At 44.7% G+C, this 15,537-nt stretch overlaps 1 protein-coding gene across 11 annotated transcripts in view; it reads right to left on the bottom strand.

Moving 5' to 3' along the window:
• The window catches only part of COP1 (COP1 E3 ubiquitin ligase), a 132,108-nt gene that overhangs the window by 25,217 nt on the left and 91,354 nt on the right, over positions 1–15,537 (bottom strand). For 8 of the 11 annotated variants that reach the window (XR_012674568.1, XM_075156883.1, XM_075156881.1 and 5 more), the window contains 3 exons: positions 14,060–14,177; positions 10,035–10,159; positions 8,767–8,927 (listed from right to left, as the gene is read on the bottom strand). Coding sequence is in view for 8 of the 11 variants with exons in the window: in XM_075156883.1 (XP_075012984.1) it covers positions 8,767–8,927; positions 10,035–10,159; positions 14,060–14,177 (404 nt within the window). In the remaining 3 variants the exon portion in view is untranslated. Of the gene's footprint in view, positions 1–1,832; positions 1,981–2,078; positions 2,240–3,408; positions 3,545–6,522; positions 6,677–8,766; positions 8,928–10,034; positions 10,160–14,059; positions 14,178–15,537 lie in introns of those variants that run through there. The other 3 variants (XR_012674569.1, XR_012674570.1, XM_075156886.1) reach the window with 3 other exon arrangements.

Here is a 15,537-nt window from a genome sequence, read left to right as displayed (position 1 = left end):
TAATTGAAGCAGCGTCACATGTTAGAGGGAATGAGGTTATAAACCCACCTTCAAACAGCAGCGACAGCAGACCACCAGCAGCAAGGGTTTCAAACACCCCCGTTGTGGGAATTCTGCTGCTGCATTGAAGCCGACTTCAAAGGCGGTGGTTAGCCCAATGCCAATGGCTTTTCAAAACCTACTTCACTCTCTCCCGCTTTGCTCTTGCTGGTCTGAAACCAGAGTCCTCCTTTAGCACCGACTAAGTATTGAGAAACGCAGCTTTACCCCTGCAGCTCCTATCTGAAATGACCCCCTTCATCTGCTTCATAAAACGCCGAATACTGCCTGTCTTCCTGAGATGAGCTCTGAGCATTCAGACCTCATCTCATTGGCACTTTGTGCCAACCAGAGACTTCAGCAGATAGATAGCACTTAAAAAAAAAAAGCCAGCATGAACTTAGCAGTGGAAAGGATAGCAAAGGCTGCTCACGTAGGAGATGGTCTGACTTGGAGGAGACCAGCTATGGCTGGAGCTTGAGATCAGGCAATAGATGCTGGCTCAGTACCTGCACATAATAAACATTATAAAAACCCCAGAAAATACTAGGGGTGAGCCTTCCTACCCAAAGGCTAAGAGTTGTGGGGGAAGAGAGAGAGCACGCCTGCTACCTCTGATCCCTAGGGCAATAGAGGGCGAAATACCCGCGAGACAAAGGCATAACACTAAGAACAAGCACGGGAAGAGAGGAGCTTACAACTCACAATAAGCAGGTTTCCAGGCATCATCTGGGAAAAAAAAACCCAAACCTTATAACAGGCTAATCAATTATTTAATCAGCATCTCTAGAACCCAGAAGGATATGTATCAGAGTTCAGACCAAGTAGCCCTGCAGAGATTGGGTGCGAAGGGAAAACAGTTGTACAATTACTTAATTCTAAAAGCAAATGCTCTCTGAATACGAATCTGCTCTTTTTCTCTCCACTCCAATATATAATATAAGGGTGACCCTAAGTATCACCCAAATACAAATAATTTTCTATTTAGTTGTACTGTTTGGGACACAGCCTATACAAAGGGCCAGATGATACATACTGCTGCAGTTCAGCTCGTACCTTGTAACATTATGGTTCAAGTAGGGATATGGAGTCAGGAATGAAGTCCAGGTTCCAGGTGAATTCCTGACTTGGGTTCATCTGTTATAAAACTCATACTCGAATAAAGAATTGATGGTTACTAAAGCAGCAGAGTCCCAATAGGAGAGAAACATCCACTTACAAGTTTAATGACAGCTGCACAGAGACTTATTTGCGTCCCCAGTTCATAGCGTGTATCATAGCAATACAATTTGTGATTGCATTGGGATGCTCTTATTTTTTTAAAGCCTAGGAAACAACAAGAGCCTGCTCGGACCTCTGCTTGCACCGGCAATGAACTGCAATCCATTATCTGTACAGCTGCACCATCGGGATCAGCTACTGGAACTGTAATGTCAACAGCACTCAGAGTTATGTCGACCACTATGTCGTTCACTTGCTCTAGGAAACAGATGACTCTAATAAGGAGGACCTCAGTCCTATCCAGAGCACACTGTCTACTTCTCTTGGCATTAGAAGAGACACATTGGTAAGCAAATATCAGCTGTAAAAGTCTGAAAGAGTAAACGCTGCCTTCATTCAAGAAACATGCACGACTTTGATCTGCCTTCACTTCAAAAAAACATCAACCCCTTGGCAATTTTCTGCGATTATGCAGGGGAAAAAAAAAAGCCTCACCTTGCAGCAGGAGAGAGAAGTTGAGTTTGCAAATGTAAACTTAAAACCAACAAAGAAGAAAAACCCGAGCCACCTACATTTCTTGGAGAAGCTATTCTTAAAATAGAAGCTAGAATGATATCAGAGTGCTGCAGTACCACAGGGGACCTGAACTTCCAGAGCTGAACAAAAGCAAGAGACTCATCCCCTCTGTTCGCATCGGCGGCACGGCCAGCTGCTCTGCATCTAGGAAAAGAAGAGTTAACACAGGCGCTGATGTGCCAGCCACCCGCTGGCGTGCCACCTTGAGCCCCGAAACAGCAAAATCAATGTGTGCAACACACCTTTTTCCCCCCAGACACTCTAGATGGGAGGAGCACAGCGGACAGAGGTCGGGGTTATCAAGGAATCGCCCGGCTCCCTTCACCCCTGCCCACGCTCGACTGTGGCAGCGCTGCGGTCCAGCAAGTGAGTGCCCTCACCGGGAGGAAGCTCAGAGGGTGTCCTGCAACCGGGGAAAGGCAACACCGAAAGAACATTTACCAGTATTTTTCTTCTTCTGCAGAAGACTCAAAATTAAACACTTTCTCCTAAAGCCTGTCATTTGCATAATCACATTATCAAGATGGTCTTTCACATGGGCTGAAGTGTCAACACACTGAAATTCCAATATAATGCATGAACTGTTAATAATAGAGTATGATTTTTTTTCCCACAAAGTTCTCTGCAGTTGGACTCCAAGAGTTGTGATGAGGAGTAAAATATTGTTAGTCACCCGAGTATTTTTTAATTAATTCTCCTTAGCCACAGAAAAAACCAGAGCCCAAAATGAGCACTTTAAGAGATATGGGTATGAAAGTATATGAGCATGTTCAGCACAAAGGAGCATACGTACTGAACTTGTGACATCTTTTATCTTGAAGGTAGAAATTATTCTGCATTTGAAAACAATTTTCAAGGAGCATATAAAACAATATATACAGTCTGTGTTGGTATGCATACGTCATATGCTAAGATTTTGGGGGGGGAAAAAAAATGAAGCATGCATGATGTATCTTTTGATATTTTGGGTTCCACTTGTTTTTAACGAAGATTAGAGATTTTCAAACAAGGGAGGAATAGACATGAAAAAAGTAGGATGGAAGAGAAATAAAATATATTTACTACCTAAGGAGAGTGTGAAGCAGCAAAGTAATAAAAGCCAAAGAAAACTTCTTGTTTAAAGCATTGCCCATGGCCAGAGAGCAGAGGGCATGTCAAGAGGAGTGGGAAGCCATCACACAGACAGCTGCGAGCTTCACAGCACGCATGCTACGGGGCTTAGACAGCTTCCACAGGAGGGAGGAAAATCTTTGAAGATTTTCAGGAGGGGGAGAAAAACCAATAGAATAAACCTGATCAAAGTCACATCTCCTTGCTTTTCTTAAAGGCTGCTCATTCTCAGCCTCCCGTAAACTGCTGTGCATTTCAATCACGAAAGAGAAGAAGAAGACCACTGCATTTCCAGGATGAAGCAGGAGCGTGGTACTGCACCGGAGAATAACCTGGAAGAATACTGGTTTGGAAGATGCTGCACGTGAATGCTACGTGCCAGCCCTGGTCTAGGAAAGAAAGGATGAGTCAGAAAACAGCAGGCGCCCTCCCTGAAAATACCGGAGCTACTCACGCTGCTACCTGTGCCCGCAGCTGGTATCAGAGGCAGGCAAGGGACAGCTTGGGTCTGATCACTCCAGGCAGGCATTTATCTCGTATGCTTTAGATGACCACCTGGGTATATCTTAACCAACATCTGAACAACTAGTTGAGGATGCTGCAAAAATAGAACAACACTAAGTTGAAGCTGGAAGTCAAAATTCTCACCAATTTTGAGCCTTTAAAATTTCAGCAGCAAAGCGGAACAAAAAAATATCAAGTCTTATTACACTTGTTTTCCCCCCAAAATCCCATTGGAATTCATATTTCAAGTTACAAGAGATGTACAGAGTTACAGTCAATACAAGTTACTTAAGAATGACACTGAATAAGCATTTGGTTATTTGGGAATGACAAAGGAGGTTTCATTTTTAATGTTCATAAGTCATCCAAATTAATTAGTGCTTTAAAATGGCAATGAATCACTTCCCGAAATAATTTGTATTGGCTAAATTAATTCCAGTGAAGGGAGCCAATTTGCTGATTGTAAATTATCAGAGTCCCTGACTAGCTCCTATGTACGTTGTGTACCATTTATTAGGCTACTGGCAAACAAAGGATGGCTACTTTTCATCAGTGAACAAGATTACAGCCCTATTAAGTGACCAGCTTATTGCGGTACAATTATAGGTTTCTATTTAAAGAATTCAAGCCAGACATTAAGAAACAAAGCTGAATGTTCAGAGGAAAGGAAAAATAAACTTGTTTTCTGAAGAGATGCACCAAAAACCTATTTGAAGGGAATATTTCCATCCTTTTAGATTAGCAAAGAGAAGTTCAGAGATGCAAGACTTATTATGAAGATACTTCCATCAGGTGACGGTACCTAAAGGCAACCTGAAGCCCCGAGTCCCATAGCCTGCTTCGCTCACTCGTGGCTAGATGATTGTTTTGAGACTCCCCTAAATTAAAATGACTTTTGAAGAGCGACGATGAGGTGAGAAGACACATACACGGGTTTCTGCTCTCCCCCGTCAGGCAGAGGAGATGATTTCATAGCACTGCCATGCCACCGCTCTGAGAGCCTTCCTCCCAGGTGCCAGGAGACCTCTGCATCCATCCAGCATGTACCACCACCCACCCGCTCACTGCAGCGAGATGACTTGGTTAAAGTCTGCAGCGCCGTTCTCAGTGGATTTCCCCTCCTTAACCCTCTAAAAGGAAAAAACAAATAAAGTTTTACCTAAGCTAATTTGCATGGCATTCTCCTGCTCTTATCTGCATCTCCTTACCGGTATCAAAGCCTTGACATTTCTGCTTGAGAAATCTTTCCCCGGCTAACCTGCTTATCGGCAATAATGAATACTCATGCAAACAGGTACAAAATTAAATGGCTTCTTTACAGTGATTATGATAGATTGAGCCATGCTTAATCTACATAATCAAATTGGTTCTGTGTTCAGCAGTAATACCTTTTTGCCGTCCTGGGAGCAGGTTCAGCCTTGGTTTCTCTTTCGACAGCTTGTTTCTGAGAAACACTAACCATGACTGGGAAAGGGGCTACTTGAGATGTAATTATTTAACACAGCTGTATGAGGCACATCTCAAAGTCTGCAATATGGCAAAGCAGGTCCAAACAAAAGGTGTGCCCTTTAGGGAAGAGGAAAACATCACGTAGGACACATAACAGAAAACGAAGTACAAACCAATCTCCTCCTGCTACTATCCAGTCCACAAAACTGGAGTGACCCTCCCAAGACAGATAAAACATCTCTACCCACCTAGCTGCAATGAGCTACCACCACTACTATAATTTCTTCGGCATCCCTATATGCAAGGGCATCCCTATATGCAAGGGCATCATCTGCTTATATGCTAATAAATAGAAGAATGTATTTTCCAATCTCAAGACCACATTCATGTTTCAAATTAAGCTGGCTAAATCTTGCCGAGGTGCCAGAAACACAGGATGGCACAGGTATGTTATAAAATCCTTGACTTGGGAAATAAAAGGACTTAGTTCAGGGAAGGTTCTGAAACGCACCTCTGTGTCTAACTCATGTTTATCAGGTCACTTAGGCCAAAAGTGTCCTGAAGCTTTCTCTACTTTTAAATATTGATCAATTTTTAAAGTAAAATGAGAAGTGAGAAATGGTTTTCCCCACAAACTATAAATAAGTGCTATTTAAAAACTATTAAACTGCCTATTTACCTTTGTCCAAAACACAGCACCAAAAGAAGCAGAGCAAAGGTTTGCTTCCTCACGTACCTGCTGAGAGGCTTTTTTGTTTGCTTGGTTTTTTTTCCAAGAGTCTAACAAAACTATTAGCCTACAAGCTAGTGCTTATTTCTAAACATCACCTAAGAGTTGAAAAGTGAGTAAGCCTGATGCAAAATGCTAATAAGCATTTACGGAGAACAATTTCTCTCCCTCGTTATGGCTTTGACACACATGAAAGAAGGTTCCAGCTGGACCTCTGCAGTTGGAAAGGTGACAGCTCTAGCAAAAAGGTCCCTGCTTCTTCATAAGCAAAGGAAAACCAACGCAGAGGGAAAAAAAAAGAAAAAAAAAAGATGGGTTCTGGCAAGGGCTGCTGGCACAGCTTGACTTTGGCTCAGGAGGAAGTAAAAGCTTGAATTACATAAAAATAGATTTAAGAAAGAATCAATGACATTTCATCTGAAAGTTTTAGTTAAGTTTTAATTAGGATCCGAGATTTTGCACTTAAGTGCATGAAGTGAAGGAGTACATGTACTCATACTTCCCAAGATAACTGACAGATCTGAAACTTACTCATCTCATCTCGAAAGGTTAATTAAAGAACAATCCTTGAAAGCAACGCCATAGGGAAACCGAGGAGAGTCTGCTCCACCGGGGAGCCCTGGGGAAAGGCTGGCACGCAGCGCCCGCATCTCCCCCCTTGGAAACACCACAGGTAGCAAACTGAAGCTACTGCCCAGTGACCATGGCATGGAGACAAAGCGAGACGGCTTTGAACCAGCCCAGCAAGGCACGGAGAACAGCACGCCCGCAGCAGTATAAAGCTCACCCGCCGCGCTCCCTGCGGCGCCGGGGCAGGTCTCCCAGCCCACGCCGGGCTCTGCGCTGCTGCTAGGCTGGAGCTGCTTCGATGCACGCGCCCTTCAGCGGAGCAGGCGCGATCACCGCCAGCGGTGTGGTAAGTCTTATAATTAGGAAACTAAGGCAGAGTGACTCACCCAGGATCAAAGTCTGCAATTAAGTCAGAAATAGGCTGTGGGTTCCCCGATTCCCGCAGATGCTGACAGCGCTGCGAGGCAAAGGCCTTCTCTGGTTCATCCGAGCATCATTAAAAAAAACACGTCAGCTTTTAGGGAAGCCTGTATATACGAAGCTCCTTTGAAAAATTTTATGCCAAATTTTAAGAAGCGTTATCAAAATGGAGAATAAAAGTTTCATTGTTTGAGCAAGACTTTGTGGACATCAGTGACCTTTGGCTGTGCAGTAATTTAATTTCCTAAGAACACGAGCAAAGTCTCAATTAGGTCGGAGAGGACCGCTGCGCCGGTACAAGAGGGAAGAGAAATGTGCGGCTGCATCGATGAAGAGTGCTCCAGGGGGGACTGGAGATATGGTGCAAGGAAGCATTAAGGCCTCTTGGCAAAAGCAAGCGAGGCTGCTTGCTCAGTATGTAAAGCAGGATGGCATGCACCATCGGCAGAGGTAAAACACAGAAGATAAACACTCAACCAGTGGCTCTCCGATCACAGGCAGTTTTTTGCTGCTTTCTCTACAAACGAGAGCCAGGTACTGTGGCTGCCACGGCAGAAACAGGATAATTTAGAAGCAGCCCAGGGAAAAGCAGAGGAATGATGGAAAAAAAAAAAAAAAGATCAGAATAGCGACAGATTCTGAATGCTGCTTAATGGACTGAAGCCTGAACATTATTTGGTGCAATCTTGATGGGCCTGATTTAACTATTACATTTTTGCACAATGTTTTTCATACTGGTCATGAAGAATTGCTTGACAGCCCTTGGTGACTGCTCAAAAGTTTGTCAGTCACTTAAGCAGAAGGTCTAACAGAATAAAGCACATTAATCAGAGACAAGGCTGATGAGGAGCCGATGGCAACAGAAATAACACCAGGGGTGAGACACCACTGTTAGTCTGTTGCCTGTAGAAAAGCTGCACAGGAGATCAGTGGGCAGGACAACCCAACACAGAAACGCTGCAGTGAAGAAAGTTCAGGGAAGGGCGTTTCTGGACACACAGGTTCCTGCAGCACATTTTTATCCAGCAGAAAGACGGATTACGCAACTTCTAACAGCCACTCTTCATCTGAGATGTGACATCTGTGTATACCAAATCCTCCTAAATCCCCAGCCAGAAAGAAACTGGTGACCCTACATCACTTAGTCTCATGCCCAGCGTTCAACCACAACAGCCCACTTTTTACTTTTAAATCGAAAGTGCCATTTCAGACGCTCGGGTTTATTTTTATTTTGATTCAGAAGCGTCTATCTGAACCAAGTTTATGCCAATGTCAACTGAATCACAGTTGTGGGGGCAGTTTCTTCATACGGAAACAGACTGGTAGACGTTACCCTTCCAAAACACTATCTTTGTGAATGCAACATCTCAGGACATCAATTAGGCAACATTCCACTTCAGCTTCTTGGAAGACCGTATTTAGGATGAGCTCCTCTCCTCCCCCTCCCAACAAGCCCATTAAGTATCTGATCCGCAAACCCTTGTACATACAAGAGAGTTACTTGCTCAAGTTTTTTTTTTTTAATGCAAGATTTTCAAGAGCACTCTGAATTTAAAAGCAGCGTTTTGTTCTCCAGAGCAGCCTCGTGCTGAAAGGCCACTCTCACAAAAGCTGCGTCAGGTCTGCCTGCAGCATTGGTACACATGCTACGTATATGAATTAAGTGTCACTGGAACAGTCATTGAGGTGACTGCAGCCTGGGCTCGCCTCCTTTACATATCTACTCATCTAAACACAGGGGCTGTATTTCAATGAGCAAGCCCATATAGACACAGTAACATTGAGATAAGGCTCCACAGCAAGTATCTGCAGGTGCCTTCATTAAAGCAACATGAGAAACCTGCTAATGCACCCACAAAAAGAAAAATCATTAAGTGCCAGAAATACAACGCTGCTTTTGGGATTTCAGATGCCAAGTGGAGAAATTCAAACACCCAGGTGGAAGAGTTAAGAGCACCGCGGTCCCTTCCCCTCCAGCATCCCCCAGCGATTCAGTTACCCTGCAGATCTTCACGTTCTCACGCCGATCTGCAATACCCATAAACAGGAAAATACCAAGTGCAGTCAAACCCTCAGCAATGCTATTTTGTGAGAAAGCAGGAGGCATTTCTTTTGCACCCGGCTGGGTGCCTGAGCAGAAAGCTTACCCCATCTGGTAGTGCCCTCCAGCATACAGCACTCACAAACTCATTTGTGTCATCTTCTTTCCGGTCCTTGTCCAGGACACTTTTGACTGTATCAAACTTGAACGTCAGCAGTGTCTTTGAGAGGCCCTTATAGTATAGGTAAAGGGAATTATTTTCGCTTCCTAGAAATAAAAAAATAAATATCCAAGATGAGGTTCTAGTAGGAGGCACAAAAATAAGGCTTCTTAGCTCTTTCATTGTTTAAGACAAGACCAGACACTTCCTCCTTGTAGTTATCATCACGCTCATGGTGCCTTGGCAACTGGGAGTGCTCCACAGCAAACTTTCACAATGCTTAATAACAGAACCAGGTTTTATTACAAGACAACTGCAGTATGCAGCGCATTTGCAAAACATACAGGATCCCAACCGTCCCCCACAACTTCCTTAGGGCAGAGTACAGCATCTATGCTACCACATGAAACACCGCTACACCCAGCCTGCTCGGCGTTACAGCTCTGAGGCAGGTAGCTCTGCCACAGTTTTGCTTGCTGTAATCAAGTATGACAGTTTGGTCTGTGGAGGTTTAAGTAAGAGAGACTAGACAGCGTGCGGGCTTTATTTAGAAATCCATCCCAATTTCTGCCTTGCAAGCTGTACAGAGATCAGAGTATACACAAGCTAAGGTCCTCCCTTCAGTGCTGGCACAGCTGTCCTGCTCATCCCACAGCAATCAGCCCGTCACTGCTTTCCGACCAAGACCTGTGGATTTACAGAGGTTCAACGGTCCAACTTAAGCGGTGAAAGGACAGAAACTGCCAGAGGGGTAACTGCTTCAGGATGATTCAGTCTTCTAGGGAGCTGACCACAATGAGGGCGTTAGTGCTTCGCCATGCAGAATGCCAGACCAAGTGACAAGTACAGGACCACTGGTGTGGTCCAGGCTACTGCCCTTCCTCAGGGCATGAGGATGTGTCAGTTGATAAACTTGAAAGATATAAGTGATATCAACAGTGGCTACATTAGCAGTTGACTTTTGATGACAGCAAGTCTGAATCGTCATATATGAAGAACTCATCTGAAACGGGAGAAAAGCAAGTACAGACCCCCTTAGGGCAGGGCTCCTTATGCCATTCCCTGGGAAGGGAAAGAGGGTGGAAGTTCAGAATAATCCTCTAATAAAAAGCCCACGCAGCTACGCAGCACAACTGCTGGTGTGCTTTGCAACGGGAGAGGCACCAGCTCTGAGAAGTCCCATTAGCATTTGTCAGGATGACTCCTCTACTCACCACAGGCGATGTAGTCTCCGTTGGACGCGAGCCCTACGAAATTCTTCTCGTTGATGTGACCCTTGAAGGAGCGCAAGCAGTGAGGCTTCCCTACGTTCCACAGCTTCAGCTGACTGTCTGTTGACCTGAAAACAATACCTAAAGTTATCCTACTGCCGTATGGCAGGTACTCCTCGCTTGCAACCCTGCTCCTTAACACCCTACTTGCAATGTAAACATAGGAAGTCTTAGTGCACTCCAAGAGATTTATCCCACTTCCAATCATATGCAACTCAGCTTGAGCTCAGAAAGGTATCACGTTATTTTAGAAGCCTGTCAAAACACATTACACGTTTCAATAAAAAGCTTCCCCCAAGTATTACTCTTCCTTTCTCCTATCAATTACAGACTCCTCCACTGAACTGTACAGCCTTTGGGCCATCACTGCCTCCTCCAAATCCTCACAGATCCAGGACACACTGAATATTTTTTTTTTTTTTTAAACTTCTACAGCATGGACAAAATCTGTTCCCTTCTCCGTGCTGGCTACAACTGTCATTCATGCCTTTACAGCACTCCGGTAGGAAGCAGCCTCCTCCCTCTCCAGCTGCCCTGAAAGCATGTTCTCCTCCTCCTGCCCAATACCAAGCAGCAGCATATAACAACCTATGGGGGCTCAGAGTTGCTATTAGCATTAAATTGATGTGGTTTTCTCATGTGTAATTGAGACTGCATGGATACAGATCTCAAACTTCCACTTTTTTCACCATGGCAGCAAAGCTAAATATTACTATTAAAAATATACAAACTCTGTTGGGATTAAATCAAAATTGATGTTTTCCATTGTTCCCCCAGATGCAAACATACCTGCCTTCAAGATGTTTTTCTATTTACTGTGAACAAACATTTTCCCTTTGGCAAAAGAAAGGAGGTGGAGGTAGTCTCCTCTGCCTGGCAGAACTCAACTGAAATAGGAAGATCCCAGGTTTCTGGGAGATACAGGATTAATTCCTTCCCTCAAACCTGAGGGGACACGAGCCCCTCTCACTTCCCCAGCATTATCCTCCAGCAGTCGCCAGGATCTGATATTCTGGCACTCACTGACTTACAGCAATACACTCCACTGTGGGTGAAGAAACACTGATGTGGTGGGACCAGAGCCCTCTGAAGCCACCCTTGAGGAAATGGGTAGTGCTGTTCCGACCTTAAATTTGAAAAAGATTGGGAGCAGGACCTGTCAGCCTCCTGGGTGGGAGGAAAGGGAGGAAGGTAACGCTCCCCTCTTACAAGTCACATCACCCAACCTTGTTGCTTTCTGAATATTAAGAGCTGAAGGGAAAAAAACCCCACCCAATATCCATCAAATATTACCAACGATATAACACATTAGCCCTGCACCAATGTCACATTTACCTAAAAATATAGCACAAAAAAGGAAAGATGCACCTCGTGCTATACTGCAAAAACCTTATCTCCGTCCTCAATGACAGCTGGAATGACAAAGGAGCGATAAGGGAGCTGCAGCAAGATTTGTTAGTCATTTGTAATAATAGTATGAGGTCAGATCAGAACGAAGGTATGAACTTTATCTGTAATACTGTGACTTATGCAGGAACGCATTCCTCATCCCAGGTCTTGACTGGGGGCCCTAAAACAGAGTATTCAGCTTCTCTGCCTGATGCTTGTTCCATGCCCACCCCTGCCCTACCCTGCTGCTCACTCTCCCTTCTCTTGCCCTTACCGTCACAGTAGCGGCATAGCTCACAGAAAGGTATACACTACTGCTTCTTTGGCCCACAAGGACAGGGAGGTGCCTTCTGTGCTATTAGGGCAGCCGTATTTTTAAAATGCTGCTTTTAAAAGCTTCAGAGTTGCCTGGAAACTAAACTTTTCTGAAGGCATGGTAAAGCAGCAAAAGACTAATCCCCGGTCTACAGGCTGTCAGATTCCTGTGACAGCTTCTGCTATTAGCTAACCCATCAAGAAGACCTCATATATATAGGCACTTAACCTCTATCTTTTAGTAGCATACATTCTAGATCTCTTCATTAAAATAAAAACACTTAAAGTCTACTACTAATGGAATGCTTTTACTGTTAACAAATTCCCATCAAGTTCTAGCCATGCTTGCATTGCTTAGGGTAAGCATGCCATAAAAGAAGGAAGTTATCCGCCACTGGAACGCCAGGAGAGGAAAAGGCCATTGATCCCGCTGGTGTTACACTGCTCTTCCGCTTTCATACCCTCTCCAAAAAAATATCATGCATGCGCTGCTGTTAAATCTGTCTCTCTGTAAATCAGCACTGCAATCAATGTGTTGTGCTAAATACCAGGCAGTTCTGAACACCCTTGAGGTCAAAACCTAACTCCACAAGGCAAAGTAAATCAATGCAATCTATGAAACAGCTTTTGCTAGAAATCTGGAAAATCTGAATATACATATAATTTTTTCTTAAAAGAAATCAGTGCTTGATTTTTGGGAATCACTACTGCTGTCTCCTCTCCTCAATTTGCAAAAGACAGACATGAAAAATCATCTACTCTCTCCAACGTTTCTTTCTGTTCATGCAGAAAAAGATATGTGAACCCTCCAGTTAGTCCTCTCACCCTGTTGTCGCCTGTCCAAGTCTGACAGCTCTATCGATATTCCCCCCGGGACTGTGGGATAAGCTTTCTCAGATGGTCGGCTCAAGCAGGATAGGGCCATTCTGTCCTGAAACATCCCATGGATGATGCTCCACTTGATCATGGCTGTAAAACATTCCCAGCCTCTTCCTGCTTCTATTAAACACTTTCTTCTTACCCAGATTTGGTTCAAAGCATTAAATTTAATTTCCTCTGTGTTCTAGGTATGAATTTGCACCCTTACAGAGTTATAATGTTGATAGAAATAAGAAGAGAGGAGCTGATTAAATATAAACAGTACCAGAAGCCACCAGGGAATCTTCCATCATACAGCTCTGCTCAGAGTAACTCACTAGCAGCCTGAACACACCTTAAAATGCTCTGCTTCGGCTTCAGGAGCAAACTGTGTGAAAACACGGGACAGAGCCAAGCTGGATAATCATTGGCTCGGTACAAGGCAGCAAGTGTACTTTCTGGGACAAGATCTACCCCTGTGATCCATCCCTGCTGCCCTCGGGCGTTATACATGAGTGTGCTGAGATCAAAGCTTCCCCTACAGCCCCCCAAGGTTGCTTGCATTTTCCCCACCGTGTAAGAGGGGCTCACCTCTGTATTGAAGACCCTTGTAGCCGGCCATTCAAGCCTTTCGCTATGTGATCTGATAGACACACTCATTCCCACATGATTGAAAACCTAGAACTGAGGCAGCCACATCTGGCTTTGGGACAGACACATCTGGTCACATAACTGAACAGAATCTGTAGAGTATTACCTTCAGGGTCTCCACAGCAGACCTTATGGCCTACCCTGGTTGAAAAGCTGCACGCCATTAAGACCACAAAACACAACTTCTCCTTGTCTACTTTCTAACCCAAGTATAATCCTAAAAAGAACCTTCACAGATCAGATTAATAAATTACCAGAGAACAGATCAGTCAGTCCTACTCGAGTTGCTTTCAGGCGGTGGCTAAAACTCCTCTTCAGACATAGCAGCACCATTTGATCACTTCTGTTGCTCACCAGCCTTTACTATCACAGATCACTATCCTCAGGGCTCTGCCAGCAGCCTTCTCTACAGCAGTAGAGTGGTCTCTGGTCAGGAGCATCCTCAGCACGCACAGCACTTTGTAAACGGAGAGTCCACCTGCAGCCTCCCAAAGTCAGTGCTTGCGGTCAGGAGCTGCATCTAGTTGTCTTTGTATTCCTCTTAAGCTTTTCATCTCCACAAGATAAAGCAGAGCCAAGTGACACCAGGAATGAGTTTCTATTTTTGTCTCAGAAAAAAGCAATGATCTGCTTCCCAAAAGCACAGCAGCTAGCGTGCGCACCCACCCACGCAGGTGAACTTGCACGATGGCCCCGAAGAGCGCCGGAAAGCAAGGGCTATGAAGTTTTTAGCCTATATAAAAGGCAATACTTACGCAGAGACGATTTCTTCCCCGCTCACAAATTTTGCGTAGGAGACTGCCTTGCGATGCCCTTTGAACACCATGATTGGCTGCTTAGTGTTGCGAAGATCGTAGTAGTGAACACAGTGATCTGGAGATGAGAAAGAAGAGGGGCAAAATTTAATCAGATGGGAAGTACGCACAGGACCTCTAATAGTCAGCTCACAGAAGTCCTGCCTGCAGCCTCCACGTGTTACTTAAAGCCTCGTCTAGCATAAAGTCTGCACTATAGCAAAGGAGTGTTTAAGCAGGCTTCTTACAACAGCCCCAAAATTCAGTCTGTAAAGGTCCAAGCAGTCTTTCAAAGAGTCAGCGAGGGGAAAAAGGTGCATCCAGATGTGTGTGCACATACATGTGTCCTCCCGCAAACCCCACTTGGCCCATGTGCAAGCCAGCAGCTAAAAGGACTCTCGCCTCTCCTCCTTGCCTTCTTGGCTCCCTGCCCAGCCACTCTAATTGCCATTTCAAATTCCCTGCACTCCCTTCTCCTTCCGCAATCTGTCCCCTCTTGGAAAACTGTTTGTGGTGGGGCATTTCCCCCCGACCCCTTCTCCTGGGCCACTTGTTCGTTGATCTCAGAAATTCCCGTGAAACCTCGGCCTTGGTGTGCTGAGTCTGGCGGTTGAGCGCTCCTTGACCGTATCAGAAACTCTGCATGGCTAAGGCTGGGCATGCACTCCTACTGTCTGGCCCAGGTGTCAGGTAGAACAACACTGAAACCTTGAGAATTTTTTTAGTAATTACCACCTGGGACTGTGGCCAGGATGGAAATTTACGGATGACTAAAGCCAACCATCTTGCGAACCTATAAACGGTGGTCCTGAGTGAGACCCTTTGAGCTCTCCTGGACCGCAGCGGGCTGCGCCCAGCATCTGCCTCCGAGCGGGACGCCTCTCGGCGCTCGCCACCTCTCGAGTCTGCGGTATTCAGAGGACTGTCACCGAAAGCTGACGATGGGACCTGGGCTGAACCCCTTCGCTCCTCGAAGCTCAACCCTCTCTTGTTGAGAAATGCTGAGAGATTTGACATGAATACTTCTTCACTGAACTTGAGGGGAATTTTTAACAGGTATACCTTTTGTATATTTATATACATGTATTTCTGTCTGTGTGTGTGTGAACTAATAGTAAGCATAATCTGTAATTAAGTTGTGATTTTAGTAGACTCTATTAACACTTATTTTGTAAATATTAAGTTAGTTAATGATTAAGTGCTGCTAAAATCTTATGATCTCTACTTCCTCCATGTAGTAAGTAACAGAGTGAACCTTGCCATCGAACTCTGTTAAGTCGCACTTTTATAAATTTCTATTAAAATCACTTTCTGCTAATACCTTTGACGGTGATTTTTTTAAGCGGCCTCTAAACCACTCATTTGTGACACTGTTGAAGAACCACAGGCTGAAAACTCAGTCTGTTTGCTACTTCAATGGGATCATGGAAAACAGGGAT

Source organism: Calonectris borealis, chromosome 8 (genome assembly GCF_964195595.1).
Source record: "Calonectris borealis chromosome 8, bCalBor7.hap1.2, whole genome shotgun sequence".
NCBI classification, from domain to species: Eukaryota; Metazoa; Chordata; class Aves; order Procellariiformes; family Procellariidae; genus Calonectris; species Calonectris borealis.
This window is presented reverse-complemented; position numbering and strand designations above follow the sequence as displayed.